The sequence below is a fragment of the Neoarius graeffei genome, chromosome 14, assembly GCF_027579695.1.
Source record: "Neoarius graeffei isolate fNeoGra1 chromosome 14, fNeoGra1.pri, whole genome shotgun sequence".
NCBI lineage: Eukaryota > Metazoa > Chordata > Actinopteri > Siluriformes > Ariidae > Neoarius > Neoarius graeffei.
In genome coordinates this window covers 76031699-76054793 of record NC_083582.1, presented here as the reverse complement: position 1 = coordinate 76054793, position 23095 = coordinate 76031699, and the positions used below count along the sequence as shown (strand labels likewise).

The window sequence follows — 23095 nt, the reverse complement described above, 5'->3', positions numbered from 1 at the left end:
ATATGTCTCATGCTAATAATGGAGTTTTCCTCCACTAACACTGTATACTTTTAGATCAGTAGTGCTCACTGGTGTCCACTAGAGGGAAGCATCAAATTTTAGGATCTTTCAGGATCTCAAGACAAAAATGGACAGTAGGGCGACATATCCATACTGTATCTAAGGCTTTAATACATACAGTACCAGTCAAAAGTTTGGACACACCTTCTAATTCAGTGTTTATTCTTTTTTTATTATTAAAAGTCACTTCATGTCTTAAAGTAATGATGGATGTCGTTTCTCTTTACTTAGTTGTTTGGTTCTTGATATAATACTGTATGGATTACTACAGTTGTGGTGTTGAATAGGGATATTTACTGTATGTTTATTATTTGCTATTTACTGTTTGATCGCAAATGCATTAAGAAGGCAAGAAACTCATCCACTAATGACCTTTTGACAAGACACATCTGTTAATTAAAAAGCATTCCAGGTGACTCCCTCATGAAGCTGGTTCAGATAATGACAATAGTGTACAAAGCGTCATCAAGGGAAACACTGGATACGCTGAAGAATCTAAAATATCAAGCATATTTTGTTTTTTAACCCTTTTGTGTTTACCACATAATTCCAGATATGTTCCAGATAGAGATTACAAATTAGAGTTTGTAATCTAATTTGTAAGTTTTGTTTAATTATTATTTTTAATTTAGCTATTTTACCATTTTAATAAATTAGACATGCAGAATACATAATTAACTGTTGCTTAAATAGAAATGCATTCATTTATATACAGTATCAGTCAAAAGTTTGTGCACCCCTACTCATTCACAGGTTTTTCTGTATTTTGCATTTTCTACATTGAAGAACAACACTGAAGACATCAAAACTATGAAATAACATACAGGTATGGAACAGATATGGAATTTTGTGTTAAACAAAAGTGTTTAAAAAAAACAACAAAATATGTTTGATATTTTAGATTCTTCAAAGTATCCAGTGTTTCCCTTGATGACGCTTTGCACACTACTGTCATTATCTTAACCAGCTTCATGAGGGAGTCACCTGGAATGCTTTTCAAATAACAGCTGTGTCTCGTCAAAAGTTAATTAGTGGACGAGCTTCTTGCCTTCTTAATGCATTTGTGATCAAACAGTAAATCATAAATAATAAAAATACAGTAAATAGCCCTATTCCACACCACAACTGTAGTAATCCATACAGTATTATATCAGGAACCAAACAACTAAGTAAAGAGAAACAACATCCATCATTACTTTAAGGCGTAAAATGACTTTTAATTAAAAAATAAAGGAAAAACACAAATTTAGAAGGTGTCCAAACTTTTGACTGGTCCTGTACATATTCCTGTGCATAAAGCTGACATGAAGATCTTGAATGGGAGGAGACTTTTCCAGCCTGATGATGGTGTGCATGTGTGATCTCAGTTTAGCTTCATTTCTTGGACACTTCAGTACGCAGAAAGGACGATGCCAAACACCTGCTGTGTGTGTATGTGTGTGTGTGAAGTGCTGTAACACCTGCAGGGTTTGTGGATCGGCAGAAACAATGAACGCCTCACAGCAGAGTCACTTCTCCTTGAGCAGGAGAGTTGAGTCAGCGATCATCGCTTCAGTATTTGCTCTTATCTTTGCACTTGGCATGATAGGAAATTGCCTGGTCCTCACTGTCCTGCTTCGCAATGGCCAGATGAATGCCAAGACCACTAACATGTTCATCCTGAACCTGGGTCTTGCTGATCTCTGCTTCATCCTGTTTTGTGTTCCACTCCAGGCCACCATCTACGCCATGGACGAGTGGGTGTTTGGAGCGTTCGTGTGTAAAGTGGTGCACTTTATTATCTACCTGACCATGTATGCCAGCATCTTCACACTTACTGCCGTCTCTCTGGACAGGTACATCCTCAACTCTTTACATACAGTAAACAGATGGTGTAAAAATGATTACTCATGACTTCTGAGACTGAAATTCCACTATGAGCCGTTAACAGGTATGCAAACTACAGCTAATATTCAATTATCTAATATAAATGTGTCAGAAAAGCAGTTGTGTCAATGTATAAGGCATAGAAGACCTATTAACTGCTAACTAAGTCAATAGTACCGTAAGTGGTGTACTCTAGTGTATACAGTTGCAAATGTTTGCATCCCCTGTGGTGGCTGGGAAAAAAAATAGCACAAAATGAAGAGTGAGTGTAGAGACAATCAGACAGCAATCCAACTCTCCAAAACATAAAGCAAACCAGCAATAGGTTAAAAAGAGTATACAGTGTTGTGCAAAAGTCTTAGGCACATGTAAAGTAATGCTGTCAACCAAAAATGGCTTAAAAGTAATGAAACAAAATGTTTCAACATTAAAAATACTATAAACAGTAATCAGTAAGCCATAATGAATGAAACAAAGTTAGTGTTTGGTGTGAGACGACCCTTTGCTTTTAAAATAAACAGTAGTCTGAGGTCCAGTGAGTGCAGTTTCATGCGGAAATGATCTGTAGGTTTTCCTGAGCATCTTACAGAACCAGCCACAGTTCTTCTGGACACTTTGACTGTCACACTCACTTCTTCATTCTACACCAAAACCCAGTAGCATCCATCCATCCATCCATCCATCTCATTATCTCTAGCCACTTTATCCTGCTCTACAGGGTCGCAGGCAAGCTGGAGCCTATCCCAGCTGACTACAGGTGAAAGGCGGGGTACACCCTGGACAAGTCGCCAGGTCATCACAGGGCTGACACATAGACAGACAACCATTCACACTCACATTAGTAGCCTTCATTATGTTTTCTTTTTTAATCTGAAAAAGTGCTCTCTTACACTGTAAAATATAATAAGTTGACTTTACTTAAAAAAAATATGCAAAGTCGTTGCCTCAAAAAAAGTCATTTATGTTGATTTAGATAAATTAGATTGGGTTAACTTATTTTTTGTGAGTTTGCAGTACTCAAATTAACTTAGATTAGTTTGATTACATTAACTTATTTATTTTGAGTTTGCAGTACTCACATAAACTTATATTAATTTGATTACATTAACTTATTTATTGTGAGTTTGCAGTACTCATCTTATATAATTTTGATTACATTAACTTGTACTGTAAACTTAAAATAAATAAGTTAATGTAATCAAAATTATATAAGATGAATACTGCAAACTCACAATAAATAAGTTAATGTAATCAAATTAATATAAGTTTATGTGAGTACTGCAAACTCAAAATAAATAAGTTAATGTAATCAAACTAATCTAAGTTAATTTGAGTACTGCAAACTCACAAAAAATAAGTTAACCCAATCTAATTTATCTAAATCAACATAAATGACTTTTTTTGAGGCAACGACTTTGCATATTTTTTTTAAGTAAAGTCAACTTATTATATTTTACAGTGTATGGAATATGCTGCTCAGATAAAGATTTTTTTTCTGTAACATTTAATTTTGTGCTGGAAAAAAATAAACGTTTGGAACTCTGAAATGTTTTTGTAATGTTTTGACTCGATAATGTAGAAGTCATAAAATAGAAATCTATAACAAAGTTTGTATGAAAAAATGGGGGGCTAAGATTTTTGCACAGTACTGTATATTAATGTCTTAAGATACACTGTTAATTTTTGTTACTTGTGCTAATGAAGAAATGTCTATGCAGCATAACACACTAAATGTCTTGTTGGTATAAATTTAATTTTCTTTTGACAAACTAATTTTTGTTTGACGAACAATAGTAGCATGAATTTTGACAAATCAGGCAAAAAAAAATAGTGTCAGGTAGTTTTGTTTCAGGAACACATCTTATTCCTGATTTAAAGCTGGACGGACTTTCGATTTAATAAAATCAGTGAAATTTAGTTCCGTCTGAAATGTGGTGATTGTGATATCTGTTTATTTCTGTAATATCTCACAAAATATCAGGCCATTCTGTGGCTGGGAAGTTATTTAATTTGAGGGGATTAAAGCAAATAATGTGCATGAAATCGCTCGCTTGGCGCAGTCAAGCAGACAGAGGAAGTCCGTGTGCGCATGCGCAGGTTTCCCTTCTTCTTCTTCTTTTGGGTTTTACGGCAGCTGGCATCCACAGTGTTGCATTACTGCCATCTACAGGTTTCCCTTTGAGCGTGCACTGACAGTTCCATCATTCTGTCGCTAAACGAACAGCTGATCACACCGAGGTGCTCGCTGAGCGCCGATATTTATTAGTTTGGTCCTGCATTTCCTTTCCTTCATATAGAACATAACGTCTTTTCTTCTCGCTTTCTGTTACTGTAGTCGGTCTTTCAAGTTTCATTCACACACTCACATCCTCCATTTTTCTCTCCTGTTTCAAATTTGTATCCCACAATGGGGAAAGCCCACCACGTGATGCATGATGGATTATCTTGAATTTGGTCATGGTGAAGCAGGAAAAAATAGCAGAGAATTTAGGGACACGTGACCTTAAATTAATTAATTGTTCTATTTTTTAAAAAATGAGTAAAATTGGAAGTCTGTGGTTTGAATTCAGTAGCTTTCGGTCCATTAAACAAAATAATTGGGTGTCAGGAAAATTCTTTTTATGACCTACACTTGAAAAATCTGAAAGGCAGTTTACCTTTAAAAAATTATATTGTAGTAATATGTATTATGTTTTCAATATTATAAAAATTATTCTACTAAAAAAAAAAGCTTTGGTTTGCATGTTGATATAGACAATGAATTCAATGAAATCTTTGGAAAATGTTACCACTTTCTCTGGGTCTGAGTGCGTACCTTGATCTTAGGCTCAACATTGTTTTTTGTTTGTTTGTTTGTTTGTTTGTTTGTTTGTTTGTTTGTTTGTTTGTTTTTTAAGGACAATGCAGCATGCACATGGTGAAATGATCAAAAATTAAAACTAGACATATGAGAAAATAATCTTCAGATTTTCATTCTAAAGATTCTTAAAGATTGGGTGTGAAAAAGTGAAACCAGTCACGGTTGTTCCTGTGACAAATTATTTTACTCTGCCATATGATGGAAAATTATATTTCGATCTTTTCTTTCCAGATATTTAGCCATTTGTTACCCACTTCATGCCAGAGAACTACGAACGCCTGATAACACTCTCGCCTCCATCGGAGTGGTGTGGACTCTCTCGTTGGTGTTCTCCAGTCCTTACTTTAGCTACTACCAGCAGATGGACCTAAATGGCACCACTGTGTGTGTCCCTGCCTGGGACATCCAGAACCGTAGAGCAATGGATATTTGTACTTTTGTATTTGGCTACCTGATTCCTGTCTTGGTCCTGGGTCTCACATACGCCAGGACGATCCGCTACCTGTGGACCAGCGTAGACCCCATGCAGGAGGCATGTGAGAGTCGCCTCGCCAAGTGCAGGGTGACCAAGATGATTGTGATTGTGGCGGTTCTGTTTTGCCTCTGCTGGCTGCCTCACCATCTCATCATCATGTGCATGTGGTTCGGCCATTTTCCTCTCAACCACACTACCTATGTGCTACGCATTCTTTCACACCTAGTGGCTTACACTAACTCCTGTCTCAACCCCATCGTGTACGCACTAGTGTCCAAGCACTTCCGCAAAGGTTTTCGAAAGGTATTTGGGTGTGAAGCACAGAAACAGGTGGCCAATCAGGTGAACATGGCGCCGCAGGCACAGACAGTGAGCCTGGTTGAGGTCGTATCGAGCGATGGGTCCAATCACAGTGACGGATCGGCTAGGGTTTGATTCTTGATCAAGAGCGATAAGAAGACAACAATGAGTACTTTCATCACCTTCAACGTTACTTAATCTTGGCTTACATAACCTAAACTCATTTACTTAGGAGAAATTCTCATGATTTAGTTGTTTTCTGTGAAATACTGTGTTAATTCCTCTGTGTATGTGCATCCCACTGGATGTGTGCTTTCATAAGAGATAAACAGAATAAACAGAATTGATTTCCTTGTTATTGCTTTTTTGTAGTGGTGGCTCAGTGGTGAAGGCTCTGGGGTCAAGCCCCAGCACTGCCAAGCTGCCACAATTGGGCCCTTAAGCAAGGCCCTTCACCCTCTCTTCTCAAATGGTGCTGTATCATGGCTGACCCTGTGCTCTGATCCACGCCCCCTACAAGCTGGGTGGCAGAAAAGAATTTCACTCTGCTGTAATGTGTATATGTGACAAATAAAGGCTGCTTCTTCTCAAATTGCAAATTATTTCCTACTTTTTGGCCTTCAACAAGAGTCGGGACGTGAGCAACTGGCCCTTTCAATGGCACTTAAAAAGCTTCCTTAAATTAAGAGAATTCATGGCAGACTGATATTTACAATTGTGGTAATAATCTGACTGTGGAATTGAAGTAAAAACAACATGTACTGTATGTTTACACTAAAATCAGATTCGAGTTAAACCACATCTATTCACATATATAAAGCTTAAAAACTGATGTTACCCACTAAACATGCTTTACTGAACCAAGTTAATGAGTGATGTACCATCATATATAAATCTGATATTAATTCAGATCTTGGTAATCAAAGTTTTAAAATAAAAATAAAATATATGAAGGTTTCAGAGTTACTCCAGCTTCGTATTGTGTTTGGTCATTGAGTCGGTGCTGGTCAGTGCAGAGAGAGCAGATGTTTCTGTGTGCTCTGTCCACACTGTGGGTGTTTTTCCTTGTTAATGGACTTCCATGGCCACACGATATAAAACGCTTCAGGTGTTTCATGAATTTACCAATTAACTATCATGTTCTGTTTACTACTTAGAAACGGATGCCTTATAGCCCTGGACAGTGAATCAGGTTTCATTTTAGCTGAAGAATTATTTTAAAATTTGCAATATATTCTATTATTATTATTATTATTATTATTATTATTATTATTATTATCTGTTATTATCTGTTATTACTAGGTATATAAAGAGCATATAACCATCTGAATACGTGAAGATTCTCCTGATCACAGCAACTAAAATTTTCAAAGTTCTCACACATCACCACCAGGCCGTACTCCTTTCCCTGACTCCCAGCAGATGCCCGTACCAGATGAAAAACACTGATGCTTGCATATATACTCACCGGCCACTTTATTAGGAATGCCCATACATGATGCAGTTCTCTAATCAGCCGATCCCTCGACAGCAGCACGATACATCAAATCATACAGATACAAATCAAGAGCTTCAGTTAATGTTCACAATGTTCAAACATCAGAATGGGAAAAATTATGATCTCAAAGTGTGACTTTCTTTCACTGTGGTATGGGTGTTGGTTTGAGCCCGATGGACTGGTTTGAGTATTTCAGAAACTGCTGATCTCCTGGGGTTTTCACACACAACAGTCTCTAGAGTTTACACAGAATGGTGCAGAAAACAAAAAACACTGAGTGAGTGAGGAACAGTTCTGTGGGTGGAAACAAACGCCTTGTTGATCACACGTCTGTGAAGATTCTCAGTCATCCAGGTCATAGTAAACTGTGGGTGGTAAAAGAGAGCAACTGGATTTGCTTGAAGATTCTTGAAGACGTTTCACCTCTCATCCGAAAGGCTTCTTCAGTTCTGTCTGACTAATAGGGAGTATCAGGTATTTATCCTCTCATGGATGAAAAGTAATCCTAAGGTGTTGTTAACAGGATGACTTAGCCTTGTTGATAAGAGAGGGTCAGAGGGAAATGGACAGATTGGTTTGGGGGTTTTTTTTGCCAGGAAGGATATAGTAACTCATATAATCACTCTTTACAACCGTGGTGAGCAGAAAAGCATCTCAGCATGCAACAGCAGAAGAACATATTGGGTTCCACTCCTGCAGCCAAGAACAGGATCTTAAAATCAAAAACAAGTTCCTATTAAAGTGGCTGGTGAGTCGATATTCCCATTGTGATGTATACACATCCAAAGAATGCTCTTGCATCGATTATGTGCTCTTATCGATTATCAGCATCATCCACGTCAGCCTCTGTCTCATCACAGTGTTTAAACATGAGCCTTGTCGAGATCTCGGCACTCAGCTGATCTCTGTTCACGCTAACATCAGCGGGAATTGATCACAGATTCATGTACTCACTTGCTGAAATTTCTTTTAGCTCATACGAACATTTTAAAATGTTCTTTGTCACCTCTCTTCTCTGTTTTGATGATGATGTGAGGATTATCATGGTGGACATTTAAACAGTCGATGTTTTACAAACTGAACTGATATCCATTTCACTAAAGGCTCACTCACAACCCGCTGTACGTGCTACTACGGGCGGTCTACAGTAAAAAAAAAATTGGCAAAACCGTGCTTGAGACTTACGCGACACCTGTGTGTGTTCAGCGCCGTAGAAGGTCGCAGACTGGCCGTGGAGACTTTTGGTCCTGCACATGCAAATTCTATGGGTCTTGCGACAAATCAAGAACGCATACACTACGTACAGGACCCGTACTCCTTTTGTACGCCTGAACCAAGTCAACAGCACGGCTAGTAGGGGTTTTGCGTTGACTGTAAGACGCACGAGTGACACACGGTCATTGTATGAGTGATGTGCCTCAGAAGTACTACACAAGTACTCCACACTTGCTATTTGTGCGGCCCCCAAGACAGAAGTACATCTCACTTTCTACCCCTATGTGTGGCATGCACACAGTGCACGTTTATTTATTGAGGAAAATGATCCAATATTACATATCTGTGAGTGGCAAAAGTATGTGACCCTTTGCTTTCAGTATCTGGTGTGACCCCCTTGTGCAGCAATAACTGCAACTAAACGTTTCCGGTAACTGTTGATCAGTCCTGCACACCGGCTTGGAGGAATTTTAGCCCATTCCTCTGTACAGAACAGCTTCAACTCTGGGATGTTGGTGGGTTTCCTCACATGAACTGCTCACTTCAGGTCCTTCCACAACATTTCGATTGGATTAAGGTCAGGACTTTGACTTGGCCATTCCAAAACATTCACTTTGTTCTTCTTTAACCATTCTTTAGTAGAACGTCTTATGTACTTTGGGTCATTGTCTTGCTGCATGACCCACCTTCTCTTGAGATTCAGTTCATGGACAGATGTCCTGACATTTTCCTTTAGAATTCGCTGGTATAATTCAGAATTCATTGTTCCATCAATGATGGCAAGCCATCCTGGCCCAGATGCAGCAAAACAGGCCCAAACCATGATACTACCACCACCATGTTTCACAGATGGGATAAGGTTCTTATGCTGGAATGCAGTGTTTTCCTTTCTCCAAATGTAACGCTTCTCATTGAAACCAAAAAGTTCTAGTTTCGTCTCATCCGTCCACAAAACATTTTCCCAATAGCCTTCTGGCTTGTTCACATGATCTTTAGCAAACTGCAGACGAGCAACAATGTTCTTTTTGGAGAGCAGTGGCTTTCTCCTTGCAACCCTGCCATGCACACCATTGTTGTTCAGTGTTCTCCTGATGGTGGACTCATGAGCATTAACATTAGCCAATGTGAGAGAGGCCTTCAGTTCCTCTAGTCACCCTGGGGTCCCTTGTGACCTTGCCGACTATTACACACCTTGCTCTTGGAGTGATCTTTGTTGTTTGACCACGCCTGGGGAGGGTAACAATGGGCTTGAATTTCCTCCATTTGTACACAATCTGTCTGACTGTGGATTGGTGGAGTCCAAACTCTTTAGAGATGGTTTTGTAACCTTTTCCAGCCTGATGAACATCAACAATGCTTTTTCTGAGGTCCTCAGAAATCTCCTTTGTTCATGCCATGATACACTTCCACAAACATGTGTTGTGAAGATCAGACTTTGATAGATCCCAGTTCTTTAAATAAAACAGGGTGCCCACTCACACCTGATTGTCATCCCATTGATTGAAAACACCTGACTCTAATTTCACCTTCAAATTAACTGCTAATCCTAGAGGTTCACATACTTTTGCCACTCACAGATATGTAATATTGGATCATTTTCCTCAATAAATAAATGACCAAGTCTAATATTTTTGTCTCATTTGTTTAACTGGGTTCTCTTTATCTACTTTTAGGACTTGTGTGAAAATCTGATGAAGTTTTAGGTCATATTTATGCAGAAATATAGAAAATTCTAAAGGGTTCACAAACAAGTCCTAAAAGTAGATAAAGAGAACCCAGTTAAACAAATGAGACAAAAATATTATACTTGGTCATTTATTTATTGAGGAAAATGATCCAATATTACATATCTGTGAGTGGCAAAAGTATGTGAACCTCTAGGATTAGCAGTTAATTTGAAGGTGAAATTAGAGTCAGGTGTTTTCAATCAATGGGATGACAATCAGGTGTGAGTGGGCACCCTGTTTTATTTAAAGAACAGGGATCTATCAAAGTCTGATCTTCACAACACGTTTGTGGAAGTGTATCATGGCACAAACAAAGGAGATTTCTGAGGACCTCAGAAAAAGCGTTGTTGATGCTCATCAGGCTGGAAAACAATACAAAACCATCTCAAAAGAGTTTGGACTCCACCAATCCACAGTCAGACAGATTGTGTACAAATGGAGGAAATTCAAGACCATTGTTACCCTCCCCAGGAGTGGTCGACCAACAAAGATCACTCCAAGAGCAAGGGTGTAACAGTCGGCAAGGTCACAAAGGACCCCAGGGTAACTTCTAAGCAACTGAAGGCCTCTCTCACATTGGCTAATGTTAATGTTCATGAGTCCACCATCAGGAGAACACTGAACAACAATGGTGTGTATGGCAGGGCTGCAAGGAGAAAGCCACTGCTCTCCAAAAAACTTGCTGCTTGTCTACAGTTTGCTAAAGATCACATGGACAAGCCAGAAGGCTATTGGAAAAATGTTTTGTGGATGGATGAGACCAAAATAGAACTTTTTGGTTTAAATGAAAAGCGTTATGTTTGGAGAAAGGAAAACACTGCATTCCAGCATAAGAACCTTATCCCATCTGTGAAACATCGTGGTGGTAGTATCATGGTTTGGGCCTGTTTTGCTGCATCTGGGCCAGGACGGCTTGCCATCATTGAAGGAACAATGAATTCTGAATTATACCAGCGAATTCTTAAGGAAAATGTCAGGACATCTGTCCATGAACTGAATTTCAAAAGAAGGTGGGTCATGCAGCAAGACAACGACCCTAAGCACACAATTCGTTCTGCCAAAGAATGGTTAAAGATGAATAAAGGTAATGTTTTGGAATGGCCAAGTCAAAGTCCTGACTTTAATCCAATTGAAATGTTGTGGAAGGACCTGAAGTGAGCAGTTCATGTGAGGAAACCCACCAACATCCCAGAGTTGAAGCTGTTCTGTACGGAGGAACGGGCTAAAATTCTTCCAAGCCGGTGTGCAGGACTGATCAACAGTTACCGGAAACGTTTAGTTGCAGTTATTGCTGCACAAGGGGGTCACACCAGATACTGAAAGCAAAGGTTCACATACTTTTGCCCCTCACAGATATGTAATATTGGATCATTTTCCTCAATAAATAAATGAGCAAGTATAATATTTTTTGTCTCATTTGTTTAACTGGGTTCTCTTTATCTACTTTTAGGACTTGTGTGAAAATCTGATGATGTTTTAGGTCATATTTATGCAGAAATATAGAAAATTCTAAAGGGTTCACAAACTTTCAAGCACCACTGTATATATATATATATATAGGGGGAGCGGCACGGTGGTGTAGTGGTTAGCGCTGTCGCCTCACAGCAAGAAGGTCCGGGTTCGAAGTCCACTGAGGCTGGGCTGCATCGCGCTGTCACGAGGGGGAAAAACTCACGCACACATTAGGTGAACTGGGGAAAGTTATAATGGAATGATTTCGCACTGTAGTTGGGTTGAGCACATATATTTCTATGATTCTGGATCTGAAATAGCAATGTTATAAGGTCGGCTATAACATAAGCCTAGCGCAATTCATCCTACACGATGTTCGTCATTTTTAGAGGAGGCTGAGCCTCCCTCGTTGTCTTAGAGCAATCGCCCGTGTGGAAGAAGCAGCAGTAATAATCACACTCTGAATCAGTTCTGTGGAGCACTGATGTGTGTAAGAGAAGCCTTTATAAAGATCACTGTCTCTCAGTGTCCTTGTGGCCCAGCAATGAAGAGCACTTAAGTTATATGAACTTCTTCAGGGTTTATATGGAGGTCGTTCCACTGAATGGCGTTGCTGTCATTCTTCCACACTTTGCAAAGTTTGTATGTCATTATATGTCGCTCTGGATAAGAGCGTCTGCTAAATGCCACGTAATGTAATGTAATGTAATGTCATGTATCCACAAACTTTTAGTGATATATTGGAAGTTTATTTCAAGCCGTTCATGTGTCCCTGCTTATTGCCTCCACCAACTTTGTTGTAGGAGGTTATGTTCTTGCCTCCGTTTGTTTGTTTGTTTGTTTGTTTGTTTGTTTGTTTGTTTGTTTGTTTGTTTGTTTGTTTGTTTGGCTGTGACCATGAGTTGGCCTCGTGGTTAGCATGTCCACCTCTTGACTGGGAGATCGTGAATTCTACTTGCGATCGGGTCATACCAAAGACCATCATAAAAATGGTATCTACCGTCTGGCAAGGCATGCTGCAATGCAGATGTGAATGGGAAAGTCAAACTCTCGTGGTTACCAGAGAACCCACCCCCACTGTAACCCTGGCTGTATAGGTGAGAGGCCAAGGGCTAATGAAATGGAAATTGGCACCGTACCCATATGCCTTAAAGAGTTGGTACGTACTGGGACAGGAAACTGCCTGGGAAGACCAGATTCTGGCGTGAGAGGGACTTTGACTTGACTTGTTTGGCTGTTCCCAATGTAACTCAAAAAGTAGTGAATGGATTGTGATGAAATTTTGAGGAAAGGTGAGCCATGGGCCAACGAACAATTTTGATGCAAATCCAAGTATGGGTGAGGAGCCAGGATTTTTTTTTTTATCTGTTCCCAATGTCACTTAAAAAGTAATGAGTGGATCTGGATGAAATTTGGTGGACAGCTTTAGTATTATCCTAGGTTCAAGTGATTTGATTTTGATGCTGATAATATGTTGCTTGGTGGAGATATGCTCTCTACCATGTCCCTTCTAGTTTGGTATTATGGTTATAGTTTCCTGAAATCTAATTCCAGACACCAGGGGGCGCCACAAACAAAAATATTCCATATTTCTAATGTAAGGGATGGTGAGGGTTGAAGTTAAACACAGGCGCGCACACAGTAACGCACTTTCAGAACCAGACCAGACCCAGTTCCATGTTCTCCATAATTACCCTCTTCATCAGCCCAGGTTTAAAGCAGGACACACTTTATGTCAGTGTCTACCAGCCTTTTACAGCACGACTCTATTCACAGCAGCTCCGGATCTGTGGATGAAATGAAATGAAATGAAACGAAATGCCGTCGGATGCGCGCAGGGCGTTTGCGGAAATGTGCGTTCATGCGTCCCGACTTCATGAGCCTGAGACTGCTGGATAGGGAAGAACCAGAGCAATGCCAGCTAAAGACCCGCTGATTGAGACCCTCAAAGGTAAGGCTGCTTCTTCAATAACAACAGATAGACTAATCCTTTCCCAAGTATATTATTATTATTATTATTATTATTATTATTATTATTATTATTATTATTATGTGATAGCGGGCTACAGATGTAATTAATACAGGATACTGTACTATTCCAGGTGGTAACGCAGTGATCCTTATATATTTCCTGTCCTACTGTACGCAGTGCACTCTGAAGGGAATAAGGTGGCATTTGGGATGCAGCCAGTCTCCAGTGTTAGAATTCTCTGCACTATGCAAAAAAATGCTGTTCACACTCATCCCAGTGTCAATATTTGTTCAGAGATCAGGCTGAGTAGAGACAGGCTTAGCAGCTGTTCTTAAGGCAACAGCATCTACTTTATACTTCTACTACTGCTACTATTACTACATATCTGCTAGATTCAAAATGCAAATGCTATAATATTACTGTACTATGCCTTCTTACTCCTCCTCCTCCTCCTCCTCCTATGATTACTACTTGTACCCCTCCTCATCTTTCCTCTTCCTACTATTACTACTATGGGCGCTGCAGCTCATCCTCCTCCTTATACACCTCCTACTACTACTATTACTGATGCTGCAGCTCCTCCTCCTCCTCCTCCTTATATGCCTCCTCCACCTCCTCCCCATCCTTATCCTACTGCTACTGCAGCTCCTGCTTCTCCTTATACACCTCCTTCTCTTCCTACTGCTGCTGCAGCTTATCCTCCTTCTTATACACCTCCTACTACTACTATTACTGATGCTGCAGCTCCTCCTCCTTATATGCCTCCTCCACCTCCTCCCCATCCTTATCCTACTGCTACTGCAGCTCCTGCTTCTCCTTATACGCCTCCTTCTCTTCCTACTGCTGCTGCAGCTTATCCTCCTCCTTATACACCTTCTACTACTACTATTACTGATGCTGCAGCTCCTCCTCCTCCTCCTTATATGCCTCCTCCACCTCCTCCCCATCCTTATCCTACTGCTACTGCAGCTCCTGCTTCTCCTTATACGCCTCCTTCTCTTCCTACTGCTGCTGCAGCTTATCCTCCTCCTTATACACCTCCTACTACTACTATTACTGATGCTGCAGCTCCTCCTCCTTATATGCCTCCTCCACCTCCTCCCCATCCTTATCCTACTGCTACTGCAGCACCTGCTTCTCCTTATACACCTCCTTCTCCTCCTACTGCTGCTGCAGCTTATCCTCATCCTTATATGCCTCCACCTCTTCCTACTGCTACTGCAGCTCCTGCTCCCCCTTATACACCTCCTCCTACTACTACAACTACTACTGCTGCTGCAGCTCCTCCTCCTCTGACGACTACTACTACTGATGCTGCAGCTCCTCCTCCTTATATGCTGCCTCCTTCTCCTCCTACTGCTGCTCCAGCTCATCCTCCTCCTTATACTCTTTCTCCTCCTCCTTCTACCGCTGCTGAAACTCCTACTTCTTATACTCCTCCTCCTTCTACTGCAGCTCCTACTCCTTATACTCCTGCTCCTACTCCTTATAATCTTCCTCCTACTACTACTACTGATGCTGAAGCTCCTCATCCTTATATGCCACCTCCTCCTCCTCCTACTACTGCTGCTCCAGCTCATCCTACTCCTTATACTCCTCCTCCTTCTGCAGCTCCTACTCCTTATACTTTTCCTCCTACTACTACTACTGATGCTGCAGCTCCTTCTCCTTATATGCTGCCTCCTCCTTCTCCTCCTACTGCTGATCCAGCTCATCCTCCTCCTTATACTCCTTCTCCTCCTCCTTCTACTGCTGCTGCAGCTCCTACTTCTTATACTCCTGCTCCTACTCCTTACACTCTTCCTCCTCCTCATCCTACTACTACTACTGATGCTGCAGCTCCTCCTCCTTATATGCCGCCTCCTCCTCCTTCTCCTCCTACTGCTGCAGCTCCTTGTCCTCCTTATACTCCTCTTCCTCCTCCTCCTACTACTACTACTGATGCTGCAGATCCTCCTCCTTCTTATATGCTGCCTCCTCCTCCTCCTACTGCTGCTCCAGCTCATCATCATCCTCATACTCCTTCCTCCTCTTCCTCCTACTACTGCTGCTGCTGCAGCTTCTCCTCCTTATACTACTTCTCCCTCCTCCTCATCTTCCTACTACTACTACTGATGATGCAGCTCCTCCTCTTCCTTATACTCCTCCTGCTACTACTACGATTACTACTGATGCTGTAGCTCCTCCTCCTACTACTACTACCACTGATGCTGAAACTCCTCCACCTCCTTTTCCTACTACTACTGCTGCTGCAGCTCTTCCCTCTCCTTATACTCCTTCTCCAACTACTACTGTTTATACTCCTCCTCCTTCATTATTGCTGCAGCTCCTCCTGTTCCTCCTCCTCCTCCTCCTCCTCCTCTTCCTTCTCCTATGATTACTGCTGCTACAGCTCCTCCTTATACTCTTTCTCCTCCACCTACTACTACCATGACTATTTATACTCCTTCTCCAACTACTATTACTACTACTTATACTCCTCCTCTCCCTCCTAATATTACAATCCCAATTTCAAAAAAGTTGGGACACTGTGTAAAATGTAAATAAATACATAATATGAAGATTTGCAAATCATGGAAACCCTATATTTCATTGAAAATAGTACAAAGACAACATATCAGATGTTGAAACTTAGAAATTTTATTGTTTATTGAAAAATATATTCTCATTTTGAATTTGATGCCAGCAATACATTTCAAAAAAGTTGGGACGGGGCATGTTTACCACTGTGTTGCATCACCTCTACTTTTAACAACACATTGTAAATATTTGAGAACTGAGGAGACCACTTGCTGTAGTTTTGAAAGAGAAATGTTGTCCCATTCGTGCCTGATATACAGTTTCAGTTGCTCAACAGTTCGGGGTCTCCTTTGACGTATTTTGTGCTTCATAATGCACCAAAGGTTTTAAATGGGAGACAGGTCTGGACTGCAGCAGGCCGGTTTAGCACCCGGACTCTTTTACTACGGAGACATGCAGTTTTAATATGTGCAGAAAGCGGTTTGGTGTTTTCTTCCTGAAAGAAGGAAGGCCTTCCCTGAAAAAGGTCTGGATGGCAGCATATTGCTCTGAAACGTGTTTATATCAGACAGCATTAATGATTCCTTCCCAGATGTACAAGCTCCCCATGTCATGTGCACTAATGTCCCCCCATACCATCACAGATACTGGCTTTTGAACTGTGCGCTGATAACCAGCCGGATGGTCCCTCTCCTGAAGTGTTCCTGAGCCCATACAGTGATTTCCACTACAGACACGCGTCTGCTTTTAATGCAGTGTCTCCTGAGGGCCTGAAGATCACAGGCATCCAATGTCAGTTTTCAGCCTTGTCTCTCGCATACAGAGATTTCTCCAGATTCTCTGAATCTTTTAATGATATTATGGACCATAGATGATGTGATCCACAAATTCTTTGCAGTTTTACACTGAGGAATGTTATTCTTAAATTGTTGCACTGTTTGCCCATGCAGTCTTTCCCAGAGCGGTGAACCCCGCCCCATCTTTACTTCTGAGAGACTCCGCCTCTCTGGGATCCTCTTTTTATACCCAACCATCTTACTGACCTGTTGCCAATTAACCAAACACACACACACACAGACACACATATAAGACATGCGGTTAGGTTAATATGGGATGGCCTTGGGCTGAGGTGCCCGTGAGCGAGGCACCTAACTCCCAACTGCTGCCCACTGCTCTGGGTGTGTGTGTGTGTGTGTGTGTGTGTGTGTGTGTGTGTGCGCGCTCATTGCTCACATGTGTGCATGTGTGTGTTCACTGCTTCAGATGGGTTAAATGCAGAGAGGAATTTCACAAGCGTGTGATGAACAGAGTTGTTCTTCTTCTTATATATGGTTTGTTTGTTTTTTGCATTACTCAACTTTGCCAGTTTTGTTGCCCCGTCCCAACTTTTGAAACATGTTGCTGGTACTAAATTCAAAATGAGCACACATTTTTCAACAAGAAGACTTCTCAGTTTCAAGAGTGATGTTTTGTCTTTGTACTATTTCCAATGAAATGCTGGGTTTCCATGATTTGCAAATCATCACATTCTCATCTCATCTCATTATCTGTAGCCGCTTTATCCTGTTCTACAGGGTCGCAGGCAAGCTGGAGCCTATCCCAGCTGACTACGGGCGAAAGGCAGGGTACACCCTGGACAAGTCGCCAGGTCATCACAGGGCTGACACATAGACACAGACAACCATTCACACTCACATTCACACCTACGCTCAATTTAGAGTCACCAGTTAACCTAACCTGCATGTCTTTGGACTGTGGGGGAAACCGGAGCACCCGGAGGAAACCCACGCGGACACGGGGAGAACATGCAAACTCCACACAGAAAGACCCTCGCCGGCCACGGGGCTCGAACCCGGACCTTCTTGCTGTGAGGCGACAGCGCTAACCACTACACCACCGTGCCGCCCATCATCACATTCTGTTTTTGTTTATGTTTTACACAGTGTCCCAACTGTTTTGGAAATGGGGTTGTACTACTACTGACCACTTTAAGTATTAAAGTAGTTTTAGAAAAGTAATATAATATTAACGTTAGCATCATAGTTATCAAACAAGCCATAAATGGAAAAACACTGAAAAAGGAAAAGAAAAATACTAAAAGTTCTTAAAACTAAGCGGAAATAAAAATCAGAAATACAGATACTTCACAAGACCAAGTGCAAAGACTTCATTATCATGAAATATTTTCACACAGTGTACAAAAGGTGTGGTTTATCATGGTTTGTATGTATTAACAGATTTAATCAATAGGCAAATAGCACTTCTTGGAACTCCTTGCTGGAATGAGTCAGGAGCCCAGCTCCTCTACGGCACAATATCCAGGAGCACAAATCACTTTACTGTCTTTTAATCACAACACAGAAATTCACATTAGCATAAATGTAATAATACATTGAATTAACTCTAATAACTCTATAAATATACTCTATAACTGTGTGTGTGGTGTGCAGTGTGTATTTTGGAGCTGCAGGCTGAAGACACTGTGACTGACTCGAGCCCTCACCTGGCTTCGTGCTGTGAGCTTCTGGAGCTCATTCTGCGCAAAGGACTGCAGCGTGAGAACAACATTCCTTTCCTTCATCACCAAACACGAGAACACTTCACACATTTAACACATTTCTAAAGTAACAACTTCCACCAGAGAGGTGAATCGTGGATGCTTCATATCCTCTTCTTCTTCTTTTTCTTCTTTCAGCTGTTCCTGTTAGGAAATGTCCCTCTATGTCTTCTTCTCTCAAAACAATTGTCCTCATATCCTCCTTCACCACATCCATCAATTTCATCTTTGCTCTTCCACTTTTCCTTCTACGTATCTGGCAACTCCATCTCCAGCATTCTTTTCCCAATATACTCTGGATCTCTCCTCCGTACGTGTCCAAACCATCTCAATCTCGACTCTCTAACTTTGTCTCCAAGCCATCCTACATGTTCCTCTATCCCTCTAATATGCTCAAATAAATAAATCCAGCCACTGAGGTCCACAAGCCAGTGCATTTTTAATACTGGTCCCAAGTCCAGATAAATGGGGAGGGTTGCATATGAATGGGAAGGGCACCCGGCATAAAACTCATGCCAAATCAACTATGCGGACGATGTAGAATGGTGGATGCTCCATATAAAGAGATGAAAAATGAAGAACATGTCTAATTGTTGGTGGTGCTTTCTGTTGAGAGATGTTTATTTAGCATTTATGGACAGAGTCTCCAGTATCAGTGGTGCTTTGTAACAGTCAGAGGTAAAGCTAGAACAGTTTTCAAACACAGGAAAGTCTTCAGGTCACAAGAGTTTCCTGTTTCTAGGTAACATGAGAAGCAGCAACTGTTTTTGGTTTTATTAGCTTCATAAGACGGAGAAAAGAGAGAATGGCAAAGGAGCTACTGGTTACAGCTGCTGTAACGTTAATTTTCAGAGGACATAAATTGTTTGTGAACATTCCATAACATTAAGTGTAACTAAAAATGGATTAAAAAATTTTTTTAATTCATAGAATTGTGGTATAACTGGAATAAAACACAGTGCATACATGCGTGCATGTAGTGATGTCTGTGATGATGATCTTGATACTGTGATGACATTTAAACTTTATTTTATATATACTTATTTATTTGCTACCTGCAGAGCCTGTGCTGAGTTTGACACACAGAGACTACTGGTCTTGTTTTGAGCAGTTAGTTCAACTGGACACATGTGGAAGGTAAGTCTTAGTCTCATAATGCACTACATCTACACTACCGTTCAAAAGTTTGGGGTCACCCAGACAATTTTGTGTTTTCCATGAAAAGTCACACTTTTATTCACCACCATAAGTTGTAAAATGAATAGAAAATATAGTCAAGACATTTTTCTGGCCATTTTGAGCATTTAATCGACCCCACAAATGTGATGCTCCAGAAACTCAATCTGCTCAAAGGAAGGTCAGTTTTATAGCTTCTCTAAAGAGCTCAACTGTTTTCAGCTGTGCTAACATGATTGTACAAGGGTTTTCTAATCATCCATTAGCCTTCTGAGGCAATGAGCAAACACATTGTACCATTAGAACACTGGAGTGAGAGTTGCTGGAAATGGGCCTCTATACACCTATGGAGATATTGCACCAAAAACCAGACATTTGCAGCTAGAATAGTCATTTACCACATTAGCAATGTATAGAGTGGATTTCTGATTAGTTTAAAGTGATCTTCATTGAAAAGAACAGTGCTTTTCTTTCAAAAATAAGGACATTTCAAAGTGACCCCAAACTTTTGAACGGTAGTGTATAAAAATCCCAGAACCACTGGACGGGAAGCAGGTTGGGATGCTGGTACATCACAGGGAACCATTCATAACTACTGGCAAGTTATCTTAGCCAATCCACCTACTAGCATGTTTTTGGGAGGTTGGTAGAAACCAGACAACCTTGAGAAAACACATAAGGAGAACATATAGTTTTATGTTAATTACATTCGCAGATGCTCTTATCCAGAGTGACATACAACAGGACCCTGACATACCCACAGCTGTGGACAGCAGTTGGGGGTTAGGTGCCTCACTCAAGGGAACTTTAGACATTGCTGCTCATCCAGGGAATCGAACCAGCAACCTTTTTGTCCCCAAAGCTGCTTCTCTAACCATTAGGCCATGGCTTCCCCATTTAGTTGATTCATGGGTATGTCAAGTTTCAAAATAAATTATTAAACATGACATTCATAGCATGTCACTTATAAAGGTTGCATGAAAGAAGCCTGTCTGAAGAGAAACGTACAAAATGCAGCTCCTGAACTTGATTATTAAAACTTAAATTCAACTGAATTTTGGCCATGAAAACCATCAGATTCCACACAGGGAAAAGCCCCAAACTCACTGTTAAACATGGCGGTGGATCAGTGATGCTTTGCGGCTCTTGTGTAGATTGATGGCATTGTGAATTCTGCCAAGTACCAGGATAGGCAATGGCACCTGATTATCCTGATCACTGATCTCCTTCATAATTCGTTTTATACCTCACTGTTGTTCCTGAAGGCTGAGCGCTGTCTCTTTAGCCGTACAGCAGACCATAGCGTGTCCCAAACTCCTCAGCGCTCAGGGCCGGGGACGCTACGTCATCCGCCTCATGCTGAGCAGGAGAACTCTGAGAAATGTAGTCAACCATCTGCTACACACACCCAGCATCATGGAGGTCAGTGACATCATTGCTGTTTTACTTTTACTGGATCAGTTCATAAATAAATATTTGTCATTAATTTGTTTATTTGCAGTGGTACAGTCCAGACATTTCTGTATTAAGGAACGAGGAATTTGTAGGTGAGGCTTTTACTCTCAGTAATGTCTGTATTTAACATATAAGGCATCTAATGTTGAAACCATGATTTTTTTTTTTTTATATTCTTAGAGCCTTTTCTTTCTCTATGTCTGGTTCTCTCTGAAATGGAGTTCAAGCTCGACATACAGGTAAACATCTGCTATGAATATATCAGTGTAGCAAAGAGGCCACACCTCCTTCACTGTGACTGACAACAAAGAGGCCACACCTCCTTCACTGTGACAGACAACACAAAGGTCACACCTCCTTCACTGTGACTGACAACAAAGAGGCCACACCTCCTTCACTGTGACAGACAACACAAAGGTCACACCTCCTTCACTGTGACTGACAACAAAGAGGCCACACCTCCTTCACTGTGACAGACAGCAAAAAGGCCACACCTCCTTCACTCTGACTCACAGCAAAGAAACCACACCTCCTTCACTGTAACAGCAGAGGCCACACCTCCTTCACGATGACTGACAACACAAAAGCCACACCTCCTTCATGATGACTGACAACACGAAGGCCATGCCTCCTTCATGATGACTGACAACACAAAGGCCACACCTCCCTCACTGTGACTGACAGCAGAGACCACACCTCCTTCACTCTGACTGACAGCAAAGAGACCACACCTCCTTCACTCTGACTGACAGCAAAAAGGCCACGCCTCCTTCACTCTGACTGACAGCAAAGAAGCCACACCTCCTTCACTGTGACTGACAACACAAAAGTCATGCCTCCTTCACCTTGACTAAAAACACAAAGGCCACGTCTCCTTCACTATGACTTACAACCCAAAGGCCACGCCTCCCTCTCTGTGACTGAGAGCAAAGAGGCCACACCTCCTTCACTGTGACTGACAACACAAAAGCCACACCTCCTTCACTACGACTAAAAACACAAAGGCCACGCCTCCTCAGTGGGACTGAAACTTTGTAATCATTTTATCTAAAAAATAAAGAGTCGTAACAAAATTGATGCGTGGTATCTGAATTTAGAAGCGAAATCTTTACACTCCTAAATAACATAAAATTGGAATATTTATTTATATTATTTAAATTATTGATATTAATCTGATCCCATTTGAACTTCATGTCCATATCCTCCACTTCAGAACTGCAGCTTTCTGGATGAGACGTGGCTGCTCCCAGTAAGTCTGAAGCATCGTGACTTGCATCATTAGCCTTCTGTGCATGTGATAATGCATGACAAAAGCCTACTCATGTGTTATAGGTGTGTGAAACGTACGAGGCCGTGCCATGTCGTGAGCTGGGGATGGTTCTCAGGTTAGCATGCCTACAGCAGCATGTCTCGCTCTCTCAGCTTTTACACTGAGGATTTCTGCACATTGCACATGCTTCTGCACACTTACACACACCTCGGAACGTCAGTTCTGCTTGACTGTGATGAGACTCTGCTCACACTGTGTGTTCTGCGTGAGCCTCATCGATCTGCCTTTCTCATGGTTCCTCTGTCTCTCTCAGATATCTGGACAGGCGTGTGTTTGTGTTGGAGCTGCTCCGAGGTGGTGTGGCTCAGGCGGACATGTTTGCAGAGCCCGGAGACATCATCGATGAAATCAACGGAATATCACTGAGAAATTCCAGCAATGGACAGGTTCGGCTTTCGCCTCTTTTTTCATCATTTTTCAATTGAACTGTAAATACTGTAAATCCGCAGATGTGTAATTTCAGTCCTTTCATATTAAAAACTGCAAAAATGTGTGAATTTAGCTTGTTATTTAGCTTTTCTGAGTAATAAAACACTTGTGGGCATGGTGTTATCGGAAATTAATCAACAAACAATAGTGGTGTGAAGCTGAGCTACTGTTACCACCCTGAGGCTGTTTGTTTTCTTATCACA

General features: G+C 41.2%; 2 protein-coding genes across 3 annotated transcripts in view; both read left to right on the top strand.

Moving 5' to 3' along the window:
* Positions 1-1548: 1548 nt before the first annotated feature.
* On the top strand, positions 1549-5696 carry LOC132897848 (galanin receptor 2a). Its single transcript, XM_060939088.1, has 2 exons — positions 1549-1895; positions 5018-5696. Exons 1-2 carry the CDS (start codon positions 1549-1551, stop codon positions 5694-5696), a joined length of 1026 nt encoding a protein of 341 aa, XP_060795071.1.
* Positions 5697-13068: 7372 nt separating this feature from the next.
* si:ch211-250n8.1 (uncharacterized) overlaps positions 13069-23095 on the top strand; it is a 32272-nt gene continuing 22245 nt past the window's right edge. For both annotated transcript variants that reach the window (XM_060940314.1, XM_060940313.1), the window contains exons 1-9: positions 13069-13404; positions 18396-18500; positions 19564-19639; positions 20944-21100; positions 21180-21225; positions 21314-21372; positions 22347-22382; positions 22466-22518; positions 22717-22849. In XM_060940314.1, the coding sequence (XP_060796297.1) occupies positions 13368-13404; positions 18396-18500; positions 19564-19639; positions 20944-21100; positions 21180-21225; positions 21314-21372; positions 22347-22382; positions 22466-22518; positions 22717-22849 (702 nt within the window). In that variant the 5' untranslated portion in view covers positions 13069-13367. The remainder of the gene's footprint in view (positions 13405-18395; positions 18501-19563; positions 19640-20943; positions 21101-21179; positions 21226-21313; positions 21373-22346; positions 22383-22465; positions 22519-22716; positions 22850-23095) is intronic.